The sequence below is a fragment of the Mercenaria mercenaria genome, chromosome 5 (genome assembly GCF_021730395.1).
Source record: "Mercenaria mercenaria strain notata chromosome 5, MADL_Memer_1, whole genome shotgun sequence".
Lineage (NCBI taxonomy): Eukaryota > Metazoa > Mollusca > Bivalvia > Venerida > Veneridae > Mercenaria > Mercenaria mercenaria.
In genome coordinates this window covers 59,988,460-60,010,719 of record NC_069365.1, presented here as the reverse complement: position 1 = coordinate 60,010,719, position 22,260 = coordinate 59,988,460, and the positions used below count along the sequence as shown (strand labels likewise).

At 36.4% G+C, this 22,260-nt stretch overlaps 3 protein-coding genes across 7 annotated transcripts in view; all 3 read right to left on the bottom strand.

Moving 5' to 3' along the window:
* LOC123557382 (transient receptor potential cation channel subfamily M member 2-like) overlaps window positions 1-8,319 on the bottom strand; it is a 153,478-nt gene extending 145,159 nt beyond the window's left edge. The window contains exon 1 of one of the 5 annotated variants that reach the window (XM_045348818.2): window positions 8,223-8,319. The gene's annotated coding sequence lies outside the window, so the exon portion shown is untranslated. Of the gene's footprint in view, window positions 1-5,077; window positions 5,786-8,187 lie in introns of those variants that run through there. The other 4 variants (XM_053543740.1, XM_045348821.2, XM_053543739.1 and 1 more) reach the window with 4 other exon arrangements.
* Window positions 8,320-15,457: 7,138 nt separating this feature from the next.
* Window positions 15,458-17,047, bottom strand: LOC123559073 (heavy metal-binding protein HIP-like). Its single transcript, XM_045350896.2, has 2 exons — window positions 16,447-17,047; window positions 15,458-15,922 (listed from the first exon to the last, which is right to left on the bottom strand). Exons 1-2 carry the CDS (start codon window positions 16,853-16,855, stop codon window positions 15,477-15,479), a joined length of 855 nt encoding a protein of 284 aa, XP_045206831.2. The 5' UTR covers window positions 16,856-17,047; the 3' UTR covers window positions 15,458-15,476.
* A 2,725-nt stretch (window positions 17,048-19,772) lies between these two features.
* LOC123559071 (uncharacterized) lies at window positions 19,773-21,236 on the bottom strand. The gene is made up of 2 exons (XM_045350895.2): window positions 20,723-21,236; window positions 19,773-20,237 (listed from the first exon to the last, which is right to left on the bottom strand). The coding sequence occupies exons 1-2, from the start codon at window positions 21,114-21,116 to the stop codon at window positions 19,792-19,794; spliced, it is 840 nt and encodes a 279-aa protein (XP_045206830.2). The 5' UTR covers window positions 21,117-21,236; the 3' UTR covers window positions 19,773-19,791.
* Window positions 21,237-22,260: the final 1,024 nt, after the last annotated feature.

The following is a 22,260-nucleotide window of genomic DNA, read 5'->3' as shown; positions in this document are numbered from 1 at the left end:
CGACAAGCGAGTAATTCTGCCCACTAATATTGCTCAAAGTCAAACCTTGTGTATTTGCATGTGTTTGTAAACAATTAATTATGGAGTTAAAGTTTGAGTCCCACTGCAGAAACATGCGTCCGGGGACTCCCAAGCTTCAATAAACACATGTATACCAGGACCAATAATGTGTATTTGGACGCCAAATTTGGCATGAAATAGATCTACTTCGGTTTCCTTTCACTTTCATTAAAACCACAAAAAAACGAGAGATTTTTTAATCCGATTTATATAGCCGTAATTCAGTCAAAAATGGGCTTCTGTGCCAATCTGGGGTGTAGTCAAAAGAAGTCCCTAATAAATAGATCCTAATTTTCCCATTGTTCGCGCATTCACACGTAAACAGGGTGGCCAAATGGGCATTATTTCACTCGTGTAATGAATTTTAACTAGAAAATGCTTTTGTAAAAAAGCACATGTCTCCCCCAATGGAAAGCCCTAAAGGCAAGAAGTCAATAGGTGTCAGGAGCAAAAGTCAAAGAGACACTGATGGTTGGCTGCAATAGGGATCATCTACTTGACATGTCCAGTCATCCTGCTAAATTTCAACACTCTTGGCCTAGTGGTTCTCAAGTCACTGTTTAGGCTCATGTGACCTTGACCTTTGATCAAGTGACCTCAAAATAAATAGGGGTCAAGTTATTTCCAAAAAAATGATTTTACATGAACAGGCCACTGTGACCTTGACCTTTAATAGACTGACCCCAAAATCAATAGGGGTCATCTACTCTGCATGTTCAATCATCCTATGAAGTTTCAACATTCTGGGTCAAGTGGTTCTCAAGTTATTGATCGGAACTTTTTATCAATGTTCAGGCCCCTGTGACCTTGACCTTTAATGGAGTGACTCCAAAGACAATATGGGTCATTTACTCTGCATGAACAATCATCCCATGAAGTTTCAACATTCTGAGTTGACACGTTCTTAAGTTATTGATTGGAAATGGTTTTCCATGTTCAGGCCCCTGTTACCTTGACCTTTAACAGAGTGACCCCAAAATTGTTTGGGGTCATCTACTCTGCATGACCAATCATCCTATGAAGTTTCATCATTCTGGGTCAAGTGGTTCTCTAGTTACTGACCGGAAATAGTTTTCAATGTTCAGGCCCCTGTGACCTTGACCTTTAACGGAGTGACCCCAAAATCGATAGGGGTCATCTGCTTTGCATGTCAGTCATCCTATGAAGTATCAAGGTTCTGGGTCAAGTGGTTCTCTAGTTATTGATTGGAAATGGTTATCAATGTTCAGGCCCCTGTGACCTTGACCTTTGACGCAGTGAGCCCAAAATCGATAGGGGTCATCTACTCTTCATGACCAATCATCCTATGAAGTTTCAACATTCTGGGTCAAGTGGTTCTCTAGTTATTGATCGGAAATGGTTTTCAATGTTCAGGCCCCTGTCACCTTGACCTTTAACGGAGTGACCCCAAAATCGATAGGGGTCATCTGCTTTGCATGTACAGTCATCCCATGAAGTTTCAACCTTCTGGGTCAAGTGGTTCTCAAGTTTCTGACCAGAAATGGTTTTCAATGTTCTGGTCCCTGTGACCTTGACCTTTAACGGAGTGACCCCAAAATCGATAGGGGTCATCTACTCTGCATGACCAATCATCCTATTAAGTTTCAACCTTCTGGGTCAAGTGGTTCTCAAGTTACTGACCGGAAATGGTTTTCAATGTTCAGGCCCCTGTGACCTTGACCTTAAACGGAGTGACCCCAAAATCGATAGGGGTCATCTGCTTTGCATGTACAGTCATCCTATGAAGTTTCAAGGTTCTGGGTCAAGTGGTTCTCTAGTTATTGATCGGAAATGGTTTTCAATGTTCAGGCCCCTGTGACCTTGACCTTTGACAGAGTGACCCCAAAATCAATAGGGGTCATCTACTCTTCATGACCAATCATCCTATGAAGTTTCAACATTCTGGGTCAAGTGGTTCTCTAGTTACTGATCGGAAATGGTTTTCAATGTTCAGGCCCCTGTGACCTTGACCTTTGACGGAGTGACCCCAAAATCGATAGGGGTCATCTACTCTTCATGACCAATCATCCTATGAAGTTTCAACATTCTGGGTCAAGTGGTTCTCTAGTTATTGATCGGAAATGGTTTTCAATGTTCAGGCCCCTGTGACCTTGATCTTTGACGGAGTGACCCCAAAAACAATAGGGGTCGTCTACTCCAGCAGCCCTACAACCCTATGAAGTTTGAAGGTTCCAGGTCAAATGGTTCTCCAGTTATTGCTCGGAAATGAAGTGTGACGTACGTACAGACGGACGGACGGACAGGGCAAAAACAATATGTCTCCCCAAGAGGGAGACATAACAAGAGCTGTCCATAAGACAGCCAAGCTCGACTATTCGAAATATTGTCACAGAAGCAGGAAATTATTACCCAAAATGTTAAATATCGAAAGAGTTTTTAATTCGAAACAGGACATAATTTGACCAAAATGCATATCAGAGTTATGGGACTTGATGCTAACAACTAGTTTAATAACCCCGAAGAAACATGTTAAGTTTCAATTCCATATCTGCATTAGTTTTGGAGATAGTAACTTGCATGTAAAACTTTAACCAGAATTTTCTAAGTCCAAAAGGGGGCATAATTTGCTCAAAATACATGTTAAGAGTTATGGAACTTGACCCAGTGAGGTTGGTAACTGACCTAGAAAAAGAATAAATAAGTTTCAAAGCTATATGCCTTTTGGTAATAGCTGTACCGGTATGTACTTGCACGCAAAACTTGAACCAGGATTTTCTAAGTCCAAAAGGGGGCATAATTTGCCCAAAATACATGTCAGAGTTATGGGACTTGATTCTATCAACTAGTTTTATAACTCCGAAGACACATGTGAAGTTTCAATTTAATATCTGCATTAGTTTTGGAGATAGTAACTTGCATGTAAAACTTTAACCAGAATTTTCTAAGTCCAAAAGGGGGCATAATTTGCTCAAAATACATGTAAGAGTTATGGGACTTGACCCAGTGAGGTAGGTAATTGATCTAGAAAAAGAAAAAATAAGTTTCAAATCAATATGCCTTTTAGTAATAGCTGTATGTACTTGCACGCAAAACTTTAACCAGGATTTTTTAAGTCCAAAAGGGGGCATAATTTGGCCAAAATACATGTCAGAGTTATGGGACTTGACCCAGTGATGTAGGTAATTGATCTAGAAAAAGAAAAAATAAGTTTCAAATCAATATGCCTTTTAGTAATAGCTGTATGTACTTGCATGTAAAACTTTAACCAGAATTTTCTACGTCCAAAAGGGGGCATAATTTGCTCAAAATACATGTTAGAGTTATGGAACTTGACCCAGTGAGATTGGTAATTGACCTAGAAAAAGAATAAATAAGTTTCAAAGCTATATGCCTTTAAATGATAGTTGTATGTACTTGCATGCAAAAACTCAACCAAGGTGTGACGCCGACGCCAACGCCGACGCCTACGCCAGGGTGAGTAGAATAGCTAGACTATTCTTCGAATAGTCGAGCTAATAAAATAAGACACTTTTCATGCTAAGGCAAAAAAAAAATAGGTCTTTTTCTGGTCTCCCTGACCTAACATCTTTTTGAGGGTACCCGACTTCAGCTGACTTGCAATTTACTGCAGACTATTCAACACCCCTTTTTCTTTTGTAAGTGTCTCGCTGTCCAGTAACCGGACGCCTAGCCTGCGTTCTAGTCTGCTAGCAAATCCTCAGGGGATTTTCTAGTCGTCCGGTAATTGATTTCTTAATGAATAAGTAATGATTTTATATAGTTTTAAATGTTATTTACTTAAAATATCAATACTTATCTGATTTTTCAGTCGATTAAACATAAGAGATCGTGTTTGTTTACAAATCCGTTGATATCCTATTTTTAGAAATGATAAAACATTGATCGCCGAACGTCCATATGCTATTTTGTGAAAAGTGATGTTTTTTCTAACGGCCTGAACTTTAATTATTAAAACACAAATTTATATATATTTTTGAAGAATGGAAAGCTTAAAACAGCAATTCATTCATTAATTTTGAATATAATTATTTCAAAATAAAATGGATTGATTATGAAGTTTTGAACATCACGCTGCCGCTATTGAAATCAGATGTCATTTAAAACAGTTATTCATTAAAAAATATTTGAATACTAAAATATGAAAATTGAAAGTACTGCAAAACAGTTTTAATTTTGAAAATCCAGTGGAAAATGTGTTAAAATTTAAAAATTCCGATCCCATAAAAGCCTCCAGATGAACAGATTTTAGTAAGTGACGCCACGTCGATCTCGCCATTATTGAGTTCGACAAACTTCCATTTCATCAGCTGAATAATGCAGTGATTTATTTTAAATGTTTATAGTATGTATTTACACAAAATTTTGTTTGCAGATAAGTATCGATATCTTAAGTAAATAATATTAAAACTATATAAAATCATGTCTTATTCATAAGGAAATCAATTACCGGACGACTAGATAATCCCCTAAGGATTTGCTAGCCGTCCGGTAACCGGACGACTAGAACGCTGGCTAGGCGTCCGGTTACCGGAGGGCTAGACACTTCCTTTTCTTTTTGTTTTCTTGAAGCATATTTATGAATATCTTGTGGAAAATAGGTCTACGACCAAGTGAAAATCTAGAAACTGTATCAAAATTGTTCTGAAGTAGCTTAATTTTATATGAAACAAAGAACAATTTCATTTATAGATTAGCATATAAGACAGTGTAGGACCAAGGGAAACAAATCCAGAAATTAATAATACAGAACATTGTTACCTCCCTTCAACAAGTTGATTTCAAAAAGGTATTCTAAATGTGTATGTCTCTCACTCTCTGTAAAGGGCTAGACAGTAAAGGAAGCTGGCAGAAAGATTAACATAGACAGAAACATAGATCTTTGGCAGGTAAAAGATTTGGACCCGGCAAATTATCACTGATAAGTGTGAGGTTGTTAGAATAACCAAAAGGAGAAACCCTATCAAAGCCACTTATACCATCCATGGCCATGACTTATCAGTAGTCACTTCCGGCAAGTATCTTGGTGTGACATTACCTGAGAACCTTTCCTGGAATGCTCATGTGGACGACAACACCAAGAAAGCAAACAACACGCTTGGCTTCCTTCGACGCAACCTCTCAAGATGCCCACAGGGAGTCAAAGCCCAGTGTTACAACAGCCTGGTGAAGCCGGTAATTGAATATGCTTCAGCCACCTGGGACCCTCATACCAGCAGAAACATCCAACAACTGGAAGCGGTCATGCGCAGAGCAGCCAGGTTTGTGATGGGGGATTACAAGACCACCAGCAGCACCAGCCAGATGATATCGAACCTTGGCTGGGATTTTTTACAACAAAGAAGATGTGACAGTAGACTGGTGATGATCATGATGTACCGCATTACACACGGCCTAGTAGACATCCGTAAAGACTTGTTCCTCCACACAACAGCACTCTCCACACGTGGTCACACCTTCGATATGCACTGCCTTTCTGTAGGACTGACACTTACAGACACTCCTTCTTTCCAGCCGGCATCCGATTGTGGAACCAGCTGCCAGAGCACGTCGTCGCAGCCCAGACCTTAGACACTTTCAAGGCAGGGCTTGCCAGTTGTCGCCGCTAGCTCTATGTACAGGGATTTTAACTGCTTTTACCTTTTTTATCCTGCACTGTTGCTCATCTCACAACGAACTTGTACATAGTCTTTTCATACGCGACGATGCTCCAGAGTGAGCCCTGCGTATTAGCCTGTTTGCACCTATTTTCGCGGTACTAAGGGAATAAATGAATAAAGGAAAGAAAAAGCAATATTATGTTGCTATTATTTCCTATTAACTTCGTAAACCTTTTCTTTTCCACTATTATTTCAAGCAGAAAATCATTTTCCTAGTCCTTGTTTACTTTTAAACCCATCATGTTTCTGGTGCATGTGACCTTCACTTTCGCCAAAGGAGTTAATTCTAATTTCGCGGTACGGCATCCGACTTGATACAGCGCTTCCTGTGAAAGTGTAAAATGTATAGGACCCCTAAATTTTCAAAATGAATTTCGTGAGTAAGACATTAACAATTATTGCAATGTAAAATTAACACATTTGAAGGGTAATTCAGTCAAATAGTTGGACAACACACAATTCATTACCAACTTAACTGAGTCAAATGATCGACGAGGGCATTTGAAAATAATTGACCTACGTTTACAAAAATAGGGTGTGAAACGTAATCAGCTTCCAAAGTAGGTCAAATTTGTTTAAAGTAGAGAGCGCTGCACATTGTTGTTCTCGCAAAAATCAAATACCGCGAGACCAGATTAACGCGAAAATAGCAGCAAATGGTACAGTGCTTTAGGGTATAGCGGATAGCTAACTAATTTTTTCTGCATTCCAATTCAAAGAAATGAAAATAGTAGTTTTTTTTCAGTGTATCAGACAGAAAACATCTATTCTTCTTAAAACATTCAGCTTTTAATAGAAATTCATGTGTCTTTTCTCTCCATGCCGTTGTTTACATATGCACTCATTTAGGGTGTACAGGATAGCTTTGGTCATTTTTTCCATTTTTAGTTTAAAATCCACATCTTAACAAACTTTCCAAAATTTCTTTACTTTAAATCAGAATAATAATGTATTCTCTTTTCAAAAACATTCAGCTTTTTAAATTTCTATCAAATACTCAGACATCCCAACTTTTTCTGAATGCCAAGTGGGCCGGAGTTTTTGCTTTCCAAAGTGGGAGATTGAGGTGTTCAAGTGGGAGATTTTATACCGCGGTAATTATGTTCATGATAACGAAGCTTTTAACAAATCTAATGAAAATATAAACTTATTTGCCCTTATAAAATCAAAAGTCTTAAAACAATTCACTTGTCTGTATCTTATTATTCATGCATTTTTAATATTTTGGAACAATAATACAAGAAGCCTTCTGTGCAAAATTAAATAGTTATGGCACTTTAAGCACTATGTCTAAATTCAAAACACCACTGAGAATTAAACCTGCACATTTTATTTCTTTTGTTGGAAAGAAGACTCCCCAGGTGAATTTTACATGACAAACAGTGCAGCTGTTAGAGCTGTAAAAACAAAATGTATATAGCTAAAAGAATAAAAGTTCAAGCAATAGAAAATTTACTGTTTGATTCTCACCCCTGTCAACCAGTATTTAAAACCCCCAGCTCAAATACTTTTATTGATCAAAATCCTGTTATCCAAAATTGTATGTCCGGGTATTGTTACACTTTCGTAGACATCTGCCTAAATCTCCAGTTAAAAGGATGTGTTTGACAAATTGTGATGATGCAAAGACAGTTTAACAGCATTTGATAGTAAGTGATATTAAAATTTACCATGACATTTCCTCTTATCAAAATGATTTTAAGAGAAATGTTTTTTAAAACCTAGCAGGTTGACTCGGCGACCATCTACTTTCGTTTTCAAAAAGTTACAGAAAAAGGTAAAGCCAGTATAATTTCTAATCTAAATTTGATTGAATTTAATTAAATATCTAATGTCTGGATTTTAATTTCAATTGTGACACATTAATCAACACCTGGCTTTGTTAAATCGTGTAATAAACAATTAATCAGCAAGGGTAGAATAAGGTGCGAAAATATCCGAAAGCTGTTGTTTACAGACTCGTCAGTAGTGATACAGTATCAGATAGGTGCCAGGAAGTGGATTATTTCATAATTTTTGTTTTTTGTTGTTTATGTTGTTTTGTTGTTTGTTTTTTTTTTAACTGGGAGATTGAGACTTCTGATCGGGGTGATCGGGTTTTACATTCAGAATCGGGAGAAACCCGATCAGATCGTGAGAGCTGGGATGTCTGAATACTTTTCATTCACTGACGTTTTTTACATATACACTGATTTAGTCTATAGGGGATAGCTTTATTTTACATTTGATGACATATGAAAAATAACACAACAAGCAAATATTTAAAATGTATTTCAGAATGTCTGTTTGGATGCCAGTAAAAGAATGATAGGAAATTTATACAATAATTCAAGTCTAAAGATAAAATTTATCAATCTATCCTCTATACCCTAAAATCCGCTATACCCTAAAGGACTGTATACCAGGAAGAAGAAGATTATTGGGGCTCATCTGCTACCCAAGTCGCAATACAATTCACGGGCAAAAAATACACAATCTTGCCACTTACAAGAAGCACATATGTATAAAATGAATAAAAAATACCAAAATCTTAACATTTCTTGGCTACAGTAGCGCGAAATACACGGTTTCGGACTTTCCTTTTGGCTATCCCTGTACCGTATACAATTCTGGCTATCGGTGAAAGGGTTCGGTTGTGTACCACTAAATTGAAATCTTCATACTCTACTAAACTATGAGGCTTAGTTAATCCCCCGCTACGACAGGCTATGGGGGAGGGAAAGCAATGTTCTCTGTCCATCTGTCCGTACAATCTGTAACACTTTGATACTGATGATATAAAACATATTCATGTGGCATTTTACCATTTCTATCCATGGCATGTAAAATATCAAACAAAGCCATATTGCGTTTTACTATGTCTATCTGGGGCCTGTAAAATACTTCGATATTGATGATATCCAATAAATTCATATTCTATATATGGCCTACAATACGCTTCAATATTGTGATATGCATCTCTATTAATGATATAAAATGAAGTCATATGTCATTTTTCTACGGGTATTCATGGCCTGTAGTTTACTGGACACAACGAGCACAGTCATAGAACATTTCACTGTGTCTATTCTTTGACGGTAATATACATCATAAGTGACGATATAAGGCAAAGAGATATGTTATTCCAATGTGGCTATCCTTGGCTTGTTATATACTTATATATTGATTATTAAGAAGAACGTGATATACAGTTTCACTGTGTCTATCCTTGACCTATTATCAAGTGCCCTTTCTCTGTGGCTATCCATGGTCTGTAATATACTTAAATATTGGACAAATCGAACAAAGAAAAGTTCCTTTCACTGTGGCTATCCATGGCCTGCCATACGCTTATATATTGGCGAAATCGAACAAAGTAAAGTGTTATTTCACTGTGGCTATCCTTGGCCTGCTGAATAATGATATATTGGACAAATCGAACAAAGTAAAGCGTCATTTAACTGTGGTTATCCGTGGTCTGTAATATACTTAAATATTGGACACATCGAACAAAGTAAAGCGTCATTTAACTGTGGCTATCAATAGCCTGTAATATACTTCTATATTGGTGATATACAGCAAAGTTATATGTCATTTTACTGTGACTATCCGTGCCCTGTAATATACTTCTATATTGATGATATACAACAAAGTCACGTGTCATTTTACTGTGGCTATCCGTAGCCTGTAATATACTTCTATATTGATGATGTAAAACAAAATCATACGGCATTTCAATATGGCTATCCTTGGCCTGTAATATACTTCTATTTTGATGACATCGAACAAATTCATAAGGCATTTCACTGTGACTATTCGTGGCTTGTAATATACTTCTGTATTGATGATATACAGCAAAGTTATATGTCATTTTACTGCGGCTATCCGTGCCCTGTAATATACTTCTGTATTGATAATATACAACAAACTCATATGTCATTTTACTGCGGCTATCCGTGCCCTGTAATATACTTCTGTATTGATAATATACAACAAACTCATATGTCATTTTACTGTGGCTATCCGTGCCCTGTAATATACTTCTACAATGATGATATCCAACAAACTCATATGTCATTTTAGTGTGGCTATCCTTGGCCTGTAATATATTTCTATATTGCTGATATCAAACACAGTCATATGGCATTTCATTGTGGCTATCCGTGGCCTGTGATATACTTCTATATTGATGATATCCAACAAAGTCATATGTCATTTTACTGTGGCTAGCCGTGGCCTGTAATATACTTCTATGTTAATGATATCAAACAAAGTTATAAGGCATTTCATTTTTAGCTATCCGTGGCCTGTAATATACTTCTATTTTGCTGATATCGAACAAAGTCAAGTCATATGTTATTTTACTGTACCTATCCGTGGCCTGTAATATACTTACATTTTGATGATATCGAACAAAGTCATATGGCATTTCACTGTGGCTATCCGGGGCCTTTAATATACTTCTATATTGATGATATCGAACAAAGTCATACGTCATTTCAATGTGAGTATCCGTGGCTTGTAATATATTTGTATATTGACGATATCGGACAAAGTCATATGGCATTTCACTGTGGTTATCCGTGGCCTGTAATATACCTATGTGTTGATAATATCGAGCAAAGTAAGAAGTTATTTTACTGTGTCTATCCTTGACCTGTCATATACTTCTATATTGGACAGATCGAACAAAGTAAAATGTCATTTCTCTGTGTATATCTGTGGCTTGTAATAAACATATATACAGATCGAACAAAGTCAAATGTCATTTCACTGTGTCTATCCATGGCATGTAATACACTTATATATTAGACAGATCTAACAAAGTCAAATATCATTTCACTTAGCCTATCCTTGGCATGTTATATACTTATATATTGGACAGAAAAAGTAAAATGTCATTTCAGTGTTTATCCGTGGCATGTTATACACTTATTTATTTATTTATTAATTTATTATTATTATTATTATTATTATTATTATCATTATTATTATTATACTGGATTTATATTATTATATATTTATCATAAGCATGTTCAAAGGCCCTTTACATATAGCAAACGCAGCCATACAGGGTTCGAAATTCATCCTCTATTAGTACAGACAATATTGGAGCGATCTGACCAGAGGGACAGAGTGAGATAAAGCCCCCAGAACAGATAGAGAGAAATCATTTAGATTCAGGCCTGTCCGGCCGACTTAGCCTAGCTAATTGCGAATAGACAGTCTGGTTCTTTAACGTGTCCGGTGTATAGCTACGATACATGCGGAGCCGTCTTTCCTTGGAAGAACCTGTATGGGTAGAGAATGGCTACAGTGAAATGACATTTAATTGACTTTGTTCGATCTGTCCAATATATCAGTTTATTACAGGTCAAGGATGGAAACAGTGGCATGATACATGGCTTTGTTGGATATCATCAATAAAGAAATATATTACAGGCCACAGATAGCCAGAGTGAAATGGCATAGTACTTTGTTGGATATCATCAATAAAGAAATATATTACAGGCCACGGATAGCCAGAGTGAAATGGCATAGTACTTTGTTTGATATCATCAATATAGAAGTTTATTACAGGCCACAGATGACCGCAGTGAAATGACACATGACTTTGTTCGATACCATAGATCTAGAAGTGTATTACAGGCCAAAGATCGCTGCAGTGAAATGACACATGACTCCTCGATACCGTAGATATAGATTACATGCCATGAATCATCAATATACAAGTATATTACACGCCACGGATAGCCCCAGCGAAATGACATATGACTGTTTTAGATATCATCTAAATGGAAGTACATTACAATCCAAAGATAGCCACAGTAAATCCAGATGAGACCTTCTTTGATATCATCAATATAGAAGTATATTACAGGCCAAGGATAGCCACAGTACAATGACATATGACTTTGTCCGATATCAACAATATAGAAGTTTATTACATGCCAAGGATAGCCACAGTAAAATATCATATGACTTTGCTGTATATCATCAACATAGAAGTATCTTGCAGGGCACGGATAGCCACAGTAAAATGACATATGACTTTGACTGATATCAGCAATATAGAGGTATATTACAGGCCAAGGTTAGCCAAAGTAAAATGACATATGACTTTGTTGGATATCAGCAATACAGAAGTATAATACAGGACACGGATAGCCATAGTAAAATACCATATGACTTTTTTCGATATCGTTTACATAGAACACATAGAAGTATATTACAAGCCACGGATAGCCACAGTGAAATGTCGTATGACTTTGTTCGATATCATCAAATTAGAAGTATATTACAGGCTACGGATAGAAACAGTGAAATGCCATATCACTTTGTTCGATATCATCAATATAGAAGTATATTACAGGGCACAGATAGCCACAGTGAAAAGCCATATGACTTTGTTCGATATCATCAATATAGAAGTATATTACAGGTCACAGATAGCCACAGTGAAAATCCATATGATATTGTTCGATATCATCAAAATAGTAGTATATTACAGGGCACGCATAGCCACAGTGAAATGACATATGACTTTAATGGATATCATCAACATAGAAGTATATTACAAGCCACGGATACTCACAGTGAAATACTGTATGACTTTGTTCGAAATAATCAAAACAGAAGTATATGACAGGCCAAGGATAGCCACAGTAAAATGACATATGACTTTGTTGTATATTATCAATATAGAAGAATATTACAGGGCACGGATAGCCACAGTAAAATCACATATGTCTTTGTTTTATATCATCAATATAGAAGTATATTACAGGCCACGGATAGCCACAGTAAAATGACATATGACTTTGTTGTATATCATCAATACAGAAGTATATTACAAGGCACGGATAGCCACAGTAAAATGACATATGACTTTGTTGTATATTACCAATATAGAAGTATATTACAGGGCACGGATAGCCGCAGTAAAATGACATATGAGTTTGTTGTATATCATCAATACAGAAGTATATTACAGGCATAGGATAGCCACAGTAAAATGACATATGACTTTGGTCGAAATATATTACTGGCCATGTATAGCCACTGTATAATGACATGTGACTTTGACTTTGACCTTGAGCAGACATAGCTGACTCATGAGGTCTGCACAGTGTCTTGATGAGGTGATCATTTGATCAAAGATTCACGAAAATCCTTCAAGTGATTTAGGAAATACAGAGTGGACACAAAATGGAAAGCTCAAAATTTGACCTTTAGTTGTGACCTTGACATTGAGCCGGCATGGCTGACTCAAGAATTCTGCACATTGCACATGTCTTGATGAGGTGATTATTTGACTAAAGTTTCAGGAAAATCCTTCAAGGGGTTTAGGAGATACAGAGCGGACACAAAATGAAAGGCTCAAACATTTGACCTTGAATTGTGACCTTGACATTGAGTCAACATGGCTTACTCATAAGTTCTACACATCGTCTTGATGAGGTGGTTTCTTGACCCAAGCTTCATGAAAATTCTTCAAGGGGTTTTGGAGATACAGAGCGGGCACATTGACAAAAAGGAAGGCTCAAACCTTTGACCTTGAATTGTGACCTTGACCTTGAGCCGGCATTGCTGAGTCATGCGTTCTGCATATCGTCTTGATAAAGTGGTCATTTTCAAGACCCAAGTTTTATGAAAATCCTTCAAGGGGTTTAATTTATATAGACCGGACACGAAGTATTACGGACGGATGAACGGACGGACGGACAGAGACCACTCCTTTAACCCTCCCCTCACCACCATAGCCACTCGTGATTAGGAATTAACTAGGCCCTAGAATTATCATACTATGAACAAATCAATTTTAGAATTTGGTGGTACGACACCGTCCCAGCGAGGATAGCCAGAAATGTATACGGTAGCAGATAGCCAAAAGGCGTGTCCACTGAAACAATTTTTAGCTCTTTAGTAGTGATCTCCCTTGGTTCATTAAAAGAACCCAAAGGAATCATATATTGGAGCAGTTTCAGAAGAACTTATAACCCACGACAGTACTAAATAAATCTTGAAATCTGAGCAACAACAAGCAGCACAGGACAGGAGTGAATTTCTAGTATTTATTACGATAATAATATTATTTAAGAAGTCTTTTTAAACATGTAGATCGATCTTTGAAAAAAAAAATGGACAAGGCGTCCGGTTATCAATTTGTTTAGGAATAGTGTACTGTAATGTAATAATAAAATTGATCACTTTTTGTGGCTGCTGCCACCAATGTCAAAATTATATAAACTTTGAGATACCTGCATGTTCTTAAGACCTGATCTTCATTTTCAACAACAACCGTGCCTTAAAATAGTTCTAGGCTTTCCACAAAACAATTACTTCCACAACGTGCATATATGCAGTGCTACCAGATATGCGTTAAAACATTTTATTGCACATTCGGCGACTAAAACAAATAAAGCCTCAAGCTGATGTGTTTAAATTCTTTGTGTAATTTTCAGAAATAGAGAAGCTTCTTTATATTACAGTGTTTCTTTATAAATATTTAAAGCGTCTACCCCGAAGCTGAACAAGGTTGGACAATTTATACTCCTGCTTCCTGTTTCTTGTTTGTTTAATATTAAAACTTTATTTTAAGCTCAGTTTACTAAAGTAACGTATAATTCAAGCAAATTGCGAGTCGTGTTATAATGACCTAATTACGACATAATATGTTGGACAAAACTCTCTTAAAATATTCGGCTGTTGCCCTTTTCTTTAGGCACGCAGACTTTTAAGGTTTTAAGCTTACTGCAAAGCGTGTCAGTAATCGAGAAATTTTTAATTGGTGGCATCCAATTCATAAGCTTCACTGTTCCATAGACTAACGTAATGTTTCATACCCGTGTCCGATTATTTACTCTGTAATTAACCCGGGAATATGTTTGTTTTGACAGCTGACTTTAAAGGAATCTGAACCCGACTTCAGAACACATAAAGACATAATGATCTTTGGAAATCCGACGCTTCATTTGCTATTCGTTTTTATTTACATTTTCCCGCGAGTTTTCACGGAAAACCGACATTATTTCCATCATTGCAAGGAATGGTCTATTGCCACTTTCCCGGTTAACAATACGGCTGGACGTTATGTATGGCGACACTTAAAGCAACACTATATTTTCTTTGGCATAAGACACTTCTGGTAAGTTGGTTATTTGTCGTGCGGAGATTTTATAGATGCGGCTATGTACAGATAAAATCCGCGAATCACAACCCAAACATATCAGTAGGATGACTAGGGACATCGAGCCAAACTCTTTAACATTGATTGTCTGATACTTTAGGCGAGTTCTGTTCAATTGTTAATCGTTACATCACCATCATCATTCCGCAGTTAGACGATGCGTTTAGAACTGACCAACATTAACCAAAGATGCATCAGAAATTACATACATTCTATGGAAAACGGATGTCTTCCGCAAGCCTTATGGTTGGCTTCCTCAAATGTAAGAATTCTACATCTCAAGCCAGGTTTCGCGCCCGCAGTGGCAAAGGGCAAGTGATTTGAATTCAACGACATTGACCTCTAGCTTAAGGAGGCCTCATGTAACCAGTGTTAAATGTTCACATTTTTAACTTTTTTTCTCACAAAACATTTAAGAATGTTAAAATTATAGAAATGTTAGGATTCTAGTTGGATAATCCACAAAATCAATTGATTAAAATTTATTTTCAGTTAAAGCTCCTGCATATTTCTCGACCTATAATAGCTCTATGCCCTGTTAGGTTTACACATACGAAGTGGTAATGATAAATAAAGGAAATAATAAATGTTGAATAATTATTGTTATTTTATTTTCCTACAATAGCTGGTGGTCTGTAGTGCTCATACAATAAAAAGCCAGAGAAAGTAGACATGTGCTGTCCAACAAACCCGTCGTCTAGAATATGGTTCTTCACCGACACCGTTTTTCCCGCTGAAAGCTCGATGATAAACATTTGTGAAGACTGTTCGTGAGGTTGAACCCACAGCTGCGAATATGTCCTGCCATCAACATCAGTATATGCATTGAAGTGGTTGCGTGTCACCGCATGGGTGTCTCCGCCCATCATGGTCACGTGGAAAACGTATGTCCCGGCAACGGGTGCCACGAATCTGCCATTGTGTGAATTATATGCGTTTCCAATATTTGTTATAGCTTGATCAAATACAATAATCTGATTCTGGCCGAGATGTTGAACATCATGTTGTGAGTGCGTTGCATAGAATGCGACTTCTGTCTCCACTGCTTCTCGAACTGTTCAAGTACCACATAAATACGTATATTAATACATGAACTGTTTACATATCAGATTTGATTTTCAGTCAAATTATACTCATCCCGTAATTAAATTTCAATTTTATCCCACTTGTGACTATAAAATGACTAACCACAGAGGCAGTTATTTTATTGTTCATGTCGTCATTTGCGCACTGAAGAATTCAATTTATATAGCAAACCCTTTGAATAGTTTCATGAGGTTGATAAATTCTTTTATTTAAGCTGAAAAAAGATTTTTGTTTTCAATATAAAGAAAATACAATTCAAATAAATATTTAAAATGAATAAAAGCCACCATTTTGCTTTGAATTGCCACGAAAATGAAATGGCTACCATTTTGATCAATAACTGCAATGTTCATAACTTTATCATTGTAAACCAATTTAACTCCGTCAATGCCTTAAATGATTAAAGGACATTTATCAGACAGAGTGAACATTAGAACAACATTATCTTTTCTTGGTAAGATATACGTTATAGAGATAACAAACTGCAAGTACCTTCCATTGACCTATGTTCTTCTTTAATGAAAAGATCACGATGAAAGATCCCAGCGCTGTATGTTGAAGGCTTAGTATCATGCTTCTTGTCATCTTTGGTGGGCTTTTCTGGTAATTTCTGCCTTAAATCATTCACATCTTGGTCAAAATCATTATCCGATAGCTTTGATTTCAAATCGTGTATTTCAGAAAGAAGACTCTCCTCCTTTTCCAGGAATCTAGTTTTCATCGTTCGCATTTCTGATTGTAGTGATGCTATTTCGCGTTTATTAGCAGCTTCACTGGCTTCAAGTCTGTCTATCCGGTCAAGCAAAACGAAAAACACTTCATCATTTGGAATATTTGCCGCGGCTTGTTGGAAAGAAGTCAGAGTAGTTATGAAGAAAAGTAGTCTGAATAAATGTGCCATGATTATGTGCAATCCCAATACACAATAAGTCACGACTTCGTTTTAATTCGAAAATTAGATAATGTGTTATACGATTGGCTATGCCTAAAATGTTAAGTTTCTCCGTGTCGAAAACGCGGCTTAGTAATTTATAGTGTTACACACATTTCCTAACAAAGAAGGCATTCGGGAGAACGAACTTCATCTATCTAGTAATTTTAACGTTTTACGCCTTTGAAACATGACACAACCCAAGTCAGATTTGATACATGATATGAACAGGTAACAATTGTGTTTTGCCTTATGACCTCTGTGTTGATAATAGAGAATTACTGTAGATTCCATATAGAGAAACAAAAAAGTGAAAAGGTCGATAGATTGTAACAAATCCATAACTGAATTATAGCCTTCAGACTGGGACGGACCATTCTAAGGCTTAAAGGTGAAACGGTTTAAGTTAAAACATTTTCTTCATGTTCATGTTAAACTAAAAAATATACCATTTCGTAAATAAATTCAAAAGTCGATACATAAATGATGTCGATACTGTTGCACATATAGATGAGATGCTCTTTTCTTAGACTAATACAGATAACAAGAGCTCCAAATTCGCCGAAGTCGCTAAACTTTGTCTTTGTTTCTGACCAAGTTTGGTGAACATATGCTATGCAGTTTATGAAAAGAAGTAGCTGTTTACTGTGACGGCCCATAATGCGTAACCATTAGGGAAACTTTAGGGAACTCCTGTCAAGGGTTCTTCAAATCACGTTTGGCCAGTCAAGTTCATAATGCAAAGTGGTTTAAAGACTTAAAGATTTTTCTATTTTAGCTCTGACATCATCTATTTCCAGTCAAATAAAAGGATACTACAAACTAAGTTTAACAAACAACTGCCAAGTGCTACGTCATGAGAAGTTGTTAAAAAGAAGTATTTTTAAACATGTAGATCTACCTTTGAAAAAAAAAATGGACTAGGCGTCCGGTAATCAACTTGTTTAGGAATAGTGTACTGTAATATAATGATAAAATTGATCACTTTTTGTGGCTGCTGCCACCAATATCAAAATTACAGAAACTTTGAGATACCTGCATGTTCAAGATTGACCAAGCCAGTCCAGTGCTCATGTAACACAATATCATCTTACTATCGCGAAATTCAACTCTGCATAGTTCTATTTCTCGACCTATTACAGTATAGTTCTATGCTCAGTACGACGTACACACTCAAAACTTAATAATACTGAAAGGAAATTATAAAAAACTGCTTTACTGTAATATTTTCCTACAATAAATGGAGAATTGTACATAGTGCTCATACAACAAAATGTCAGAAAAAATAGACATGTGCTTGCTAACAAAATCGTCGTCTAGAATAGCCTTCGTAATCTGACTCGATCCTTCTAAATAATCAGATTGTGGTCTTAACTGACACCGTTTTGCGAATATCTCATACTATCCAAATCCACATGTGCAATGAAGTGGTTGATGCATGGACATCTCTGCTAATCACAGTCACGTGGAAACATATATTAATTAATTGTGCCACGAATACGCGTGAACTGGATGCTTCGCCAGTATTCACGATAAACGTTAATGGAATAAAATTACGCTTAGATCGAGAAAGCCTGATAAGCTGTTGTGTTTCAGTTCTTTGTGTAATTTTCAGAATTATATTACAGTGTTTCTTTATGAATATTTAGCGTCTACCCTGAAGCTGAACAAGGTTGGACAATTTATACTCCTGCTTCCTGTTTCTTGTTTGTTTAAATATTAAAGCATCATATTAAGCTCAGTTTACTAAAGTAACGTATCGTTCAAGCAAATTGCGAGTCGTGTTATATAATGACCTATCTAATATGTTGGACAAAATTGTCTTAAAAATATTCGGCTGTTGCCCTTTTTTGGGGGCACGCAGACTTAAGGTTTTAAGCTTACTGCAAAGCGTGTCAGTAATCGAGTAATTTTTAATTGGTGGCATCCAATTCATAAGCATCACTGTTCCATAGACTAACGTAATGTCTCATACCCGTGTCCGATTGTTTACTCTGTAATTAACCCAGGAATATGTTTGTTTTGACAGCTGACTTTAAAGGAATCTGAACCCGACTTCAGAACACATAAAGACAAATGTAAATCACGCAAATGATCTTTGGAAAATTGGCTATTCATTTTTATTTACATTTTCCCGCGAGTTTTCATGGAAAACCGACATTATTTCCATCAGTGCAAGGAATTGCCACTTAACCGGTTACGACTGGATGTTATTTATGGCTACACTATACTGCATATTTTCTTTGGCATAAGACACTTCTGGTAAGTTGGTTATTTTGTCGTGCGGAGATTTTATAGATGCGGCAATGTACAGATAGAATCCACGAATCACAACAACCCAAACATATCAGTAGGATGACTAGGGACATCGAGTCAAGTTCTTTAACATTGATTGTCTGACACTTTACGCGAGTTCTGTTCGATTGTACTCGATCATCGTTAATCATTACATCATCATCATCATCATTCATTTTAAGCTGTTATACGGTGCGTTTAGAATTGACCAACATTATAACCAAAGATACATTCTATGGGAAAAGATGTCTTCCGCAAGCCTTATGGTTGGCTTCAAATTCTACACCTCAAGTCAGGTTTCGAGCCCACAGTGGCAAAGGGCAAGTAAACGACATTAACCTCTAGCCTACGGAGGCCTCATGTAACCAATGTTAAATGTTTACATCTTTTAACGCAATTGTTTTCATCAAAATTTTTATGAGTGTTAAATTTATAGAAATGCTAGAATTCTAGTTGGAAAATGCACAAAATCACGTAAAATTAATTTATTTTCAATTAAAGCTCCTGCATATTTCTCGATCTATAATAGCTCTGTGTCCTGTTGGGTTTACGCATACGAAGTGTTAATGATAAATAAAGGAAATAATAAAAGTTGAATAATTATTGTTATTTTATTTTCCTACGATAGCTGGTGAGCGGTAGTGCTCATACAATAGAAAGCCAGAGAAGGTAGACATATGCTGTCCAACAAACCCGTCGTCTAGAATATGGTTCTTCACCGATACCGTTTTGCCCGCTGATAACTCGATGATAAACATCTGTGAAGACTGTTCTCCAGGTACAACCCACAGCTGCGAATATGTCCTGCCATCAACATCAATATATGCATTGAAGTGGTTGCCTGTCACCGCATGGGCGTTTTTGCCCATCATGGTCACGTGGAAAACGTATGTCCCGGCAACGGGTGCCACGAATCCCCCATGGTGTGAATTGTATGCGTTTCCAATATTTGTTATAGCTTCATCAAATACAATAATTTGATTCTGGCCAAGATGTTGAACATCATGTTGTGAGTGCGTTGCATAGAATGCGACTTCTGTCTCCACTGCTTCTCGAACTGTTCAAGTACCACATAAATACGTATATTAATACATGAACTGTTTGATTTTCAGCCAAATTATACTCATCCCCTTATTAAATCATTCATACTTTCCATTTTATCCCACTTGTGACTATAAAATGATTAACCACAGAGGCAGTTATTTTATTGCTTATGTCGTCATTTGTGCACTGATGAATTCATTATGTTTTGTGTGTGTGTAGCAAATACCCCTTTGAATAGTTTTATGAGATTAACAGTTGACAAATTCTTGTTTTAAGCTGATTTTTTTTTTCAAAATTAAGAAAATACCATTCAAATAAGTATTTAAATGAGTAAAAGCCACCATTTTGTTTTGAATTGCCATGAAAATAAAATGGCTACCATTTTAATCAATGAACTGCAATGTTCATAACTTTCTCTCCTTAAAACTTCCGCCATTGCCTTAAATGATTTAAGGGAGTGAACATTAGAACAACATAGGGATTACAAACAACAAGTACCTTCCATTAACCTATTTTCTCCTTTAATACGTTTGATAAGATCACGATGAAAGATCCCAGCGCTGTTTGTATCGTCCTTCCTGTCATCTTTGATGGGCTTTTCTGGTAATTTCTGCCTTAAATCATCCACATCTTGGTCAAAATCATTATCCGATAGCTTTGATTTCAAATCGTGTATTTCAGAAAGAAAACTCTCTTCCTTTTCCAGGAATCTAGTTTCCATCGTTCGCATTTCTGACTGTAGTGATGCTATTTCGCGTTTATTGGCAGCGTCACTGACTTCAAGTCTATCTATCCGGTCAAGCAAAACGGTAAACATATCATCATTTGCCGCAGCTTGTTGGAATGAAGTCAGAATAGTTATTAAGAAAAATTGTATGAATAAATGCGCCATAATTATGTGCAATCCAAATACACATTAAATGACTTCGTTTTAGTTCGAAAACTAGATAATGTGTTAAGTCGTTATACGATGGGCTATGCCTAAAATGTTAAGTTTCTCCGTGTCGAAAACGCGACTTAGTCATTTATAGTGTTATACGTATTTCCTAACAAAGAAGACCGATATTCGGGAGAACGAACTTCATCTGTCTAGTAATTTTAACGTTTTACGCCTTTGAAACATGACACAACCCAAGTCAGATTTGATACATGATATGAGCAGGTAACAATTGTGTTTTGCCTTATGACCTCTGTGTTGATAGTAGAGAACTACTGTGGATTCCATATAGAGAAACACAGAAGTGAAAAGGTCGGTAGATTGTAACAAATCCATAACCGAATTATAGCCTTCAGACTGGGAATGACCATTTAATAGTTCATGAGCCGTAGGGTACCATCTGGAGGGATTAATTGTCATAGTGATTTTTTGCTAGGTATACAACCCTAGAGTTAGATAATATGTGATAGCATTGTATCGATGGTAGCTTTTTGTGTGATATCATCCTGTTTATATGCCTACCATTAGATACACTTTTTGAATATTTGCCAAGCAACAGATAAGACATTCTTACCTAACCTGACAGCATTTTGGTATCAGTCACATTTTCACATTCGAATTAATCTAACCGTTAGCCATGATCATTTGCTTTGTAATAAAAAATGTCCTCAGCATGCTTAAAATGAAGTGTTTCATCAGAAACATATTTATTTACATGATTTTATAGCAAATTTATTTATGTGTCTAACAATTTTATTTTTTCTGTGTATGTTATGTTTTAAGATATATATAGTAAATAATGTTACCCCCTTCACACACACACACATACACCTCAGCCAAATGAAAGAAAAACAAATATTGACGATATACAGACTTTGTGCTATGTCAGGATGTGTTACTTGTTATAATGATAATTTCCTAGAATCAAACAAAAGTAGATGATAGTAAATGATATTCATGAACACGAATTATGGTTGTCCATATAGTTTCTTAAACAAATACAAAATTTCATGCATTTGAATACTCGGTAATGCATGAATGAAGAAAACAAATATATATCCAGAATATCTACCAATAACACAGCAATAAGATAGTTAAC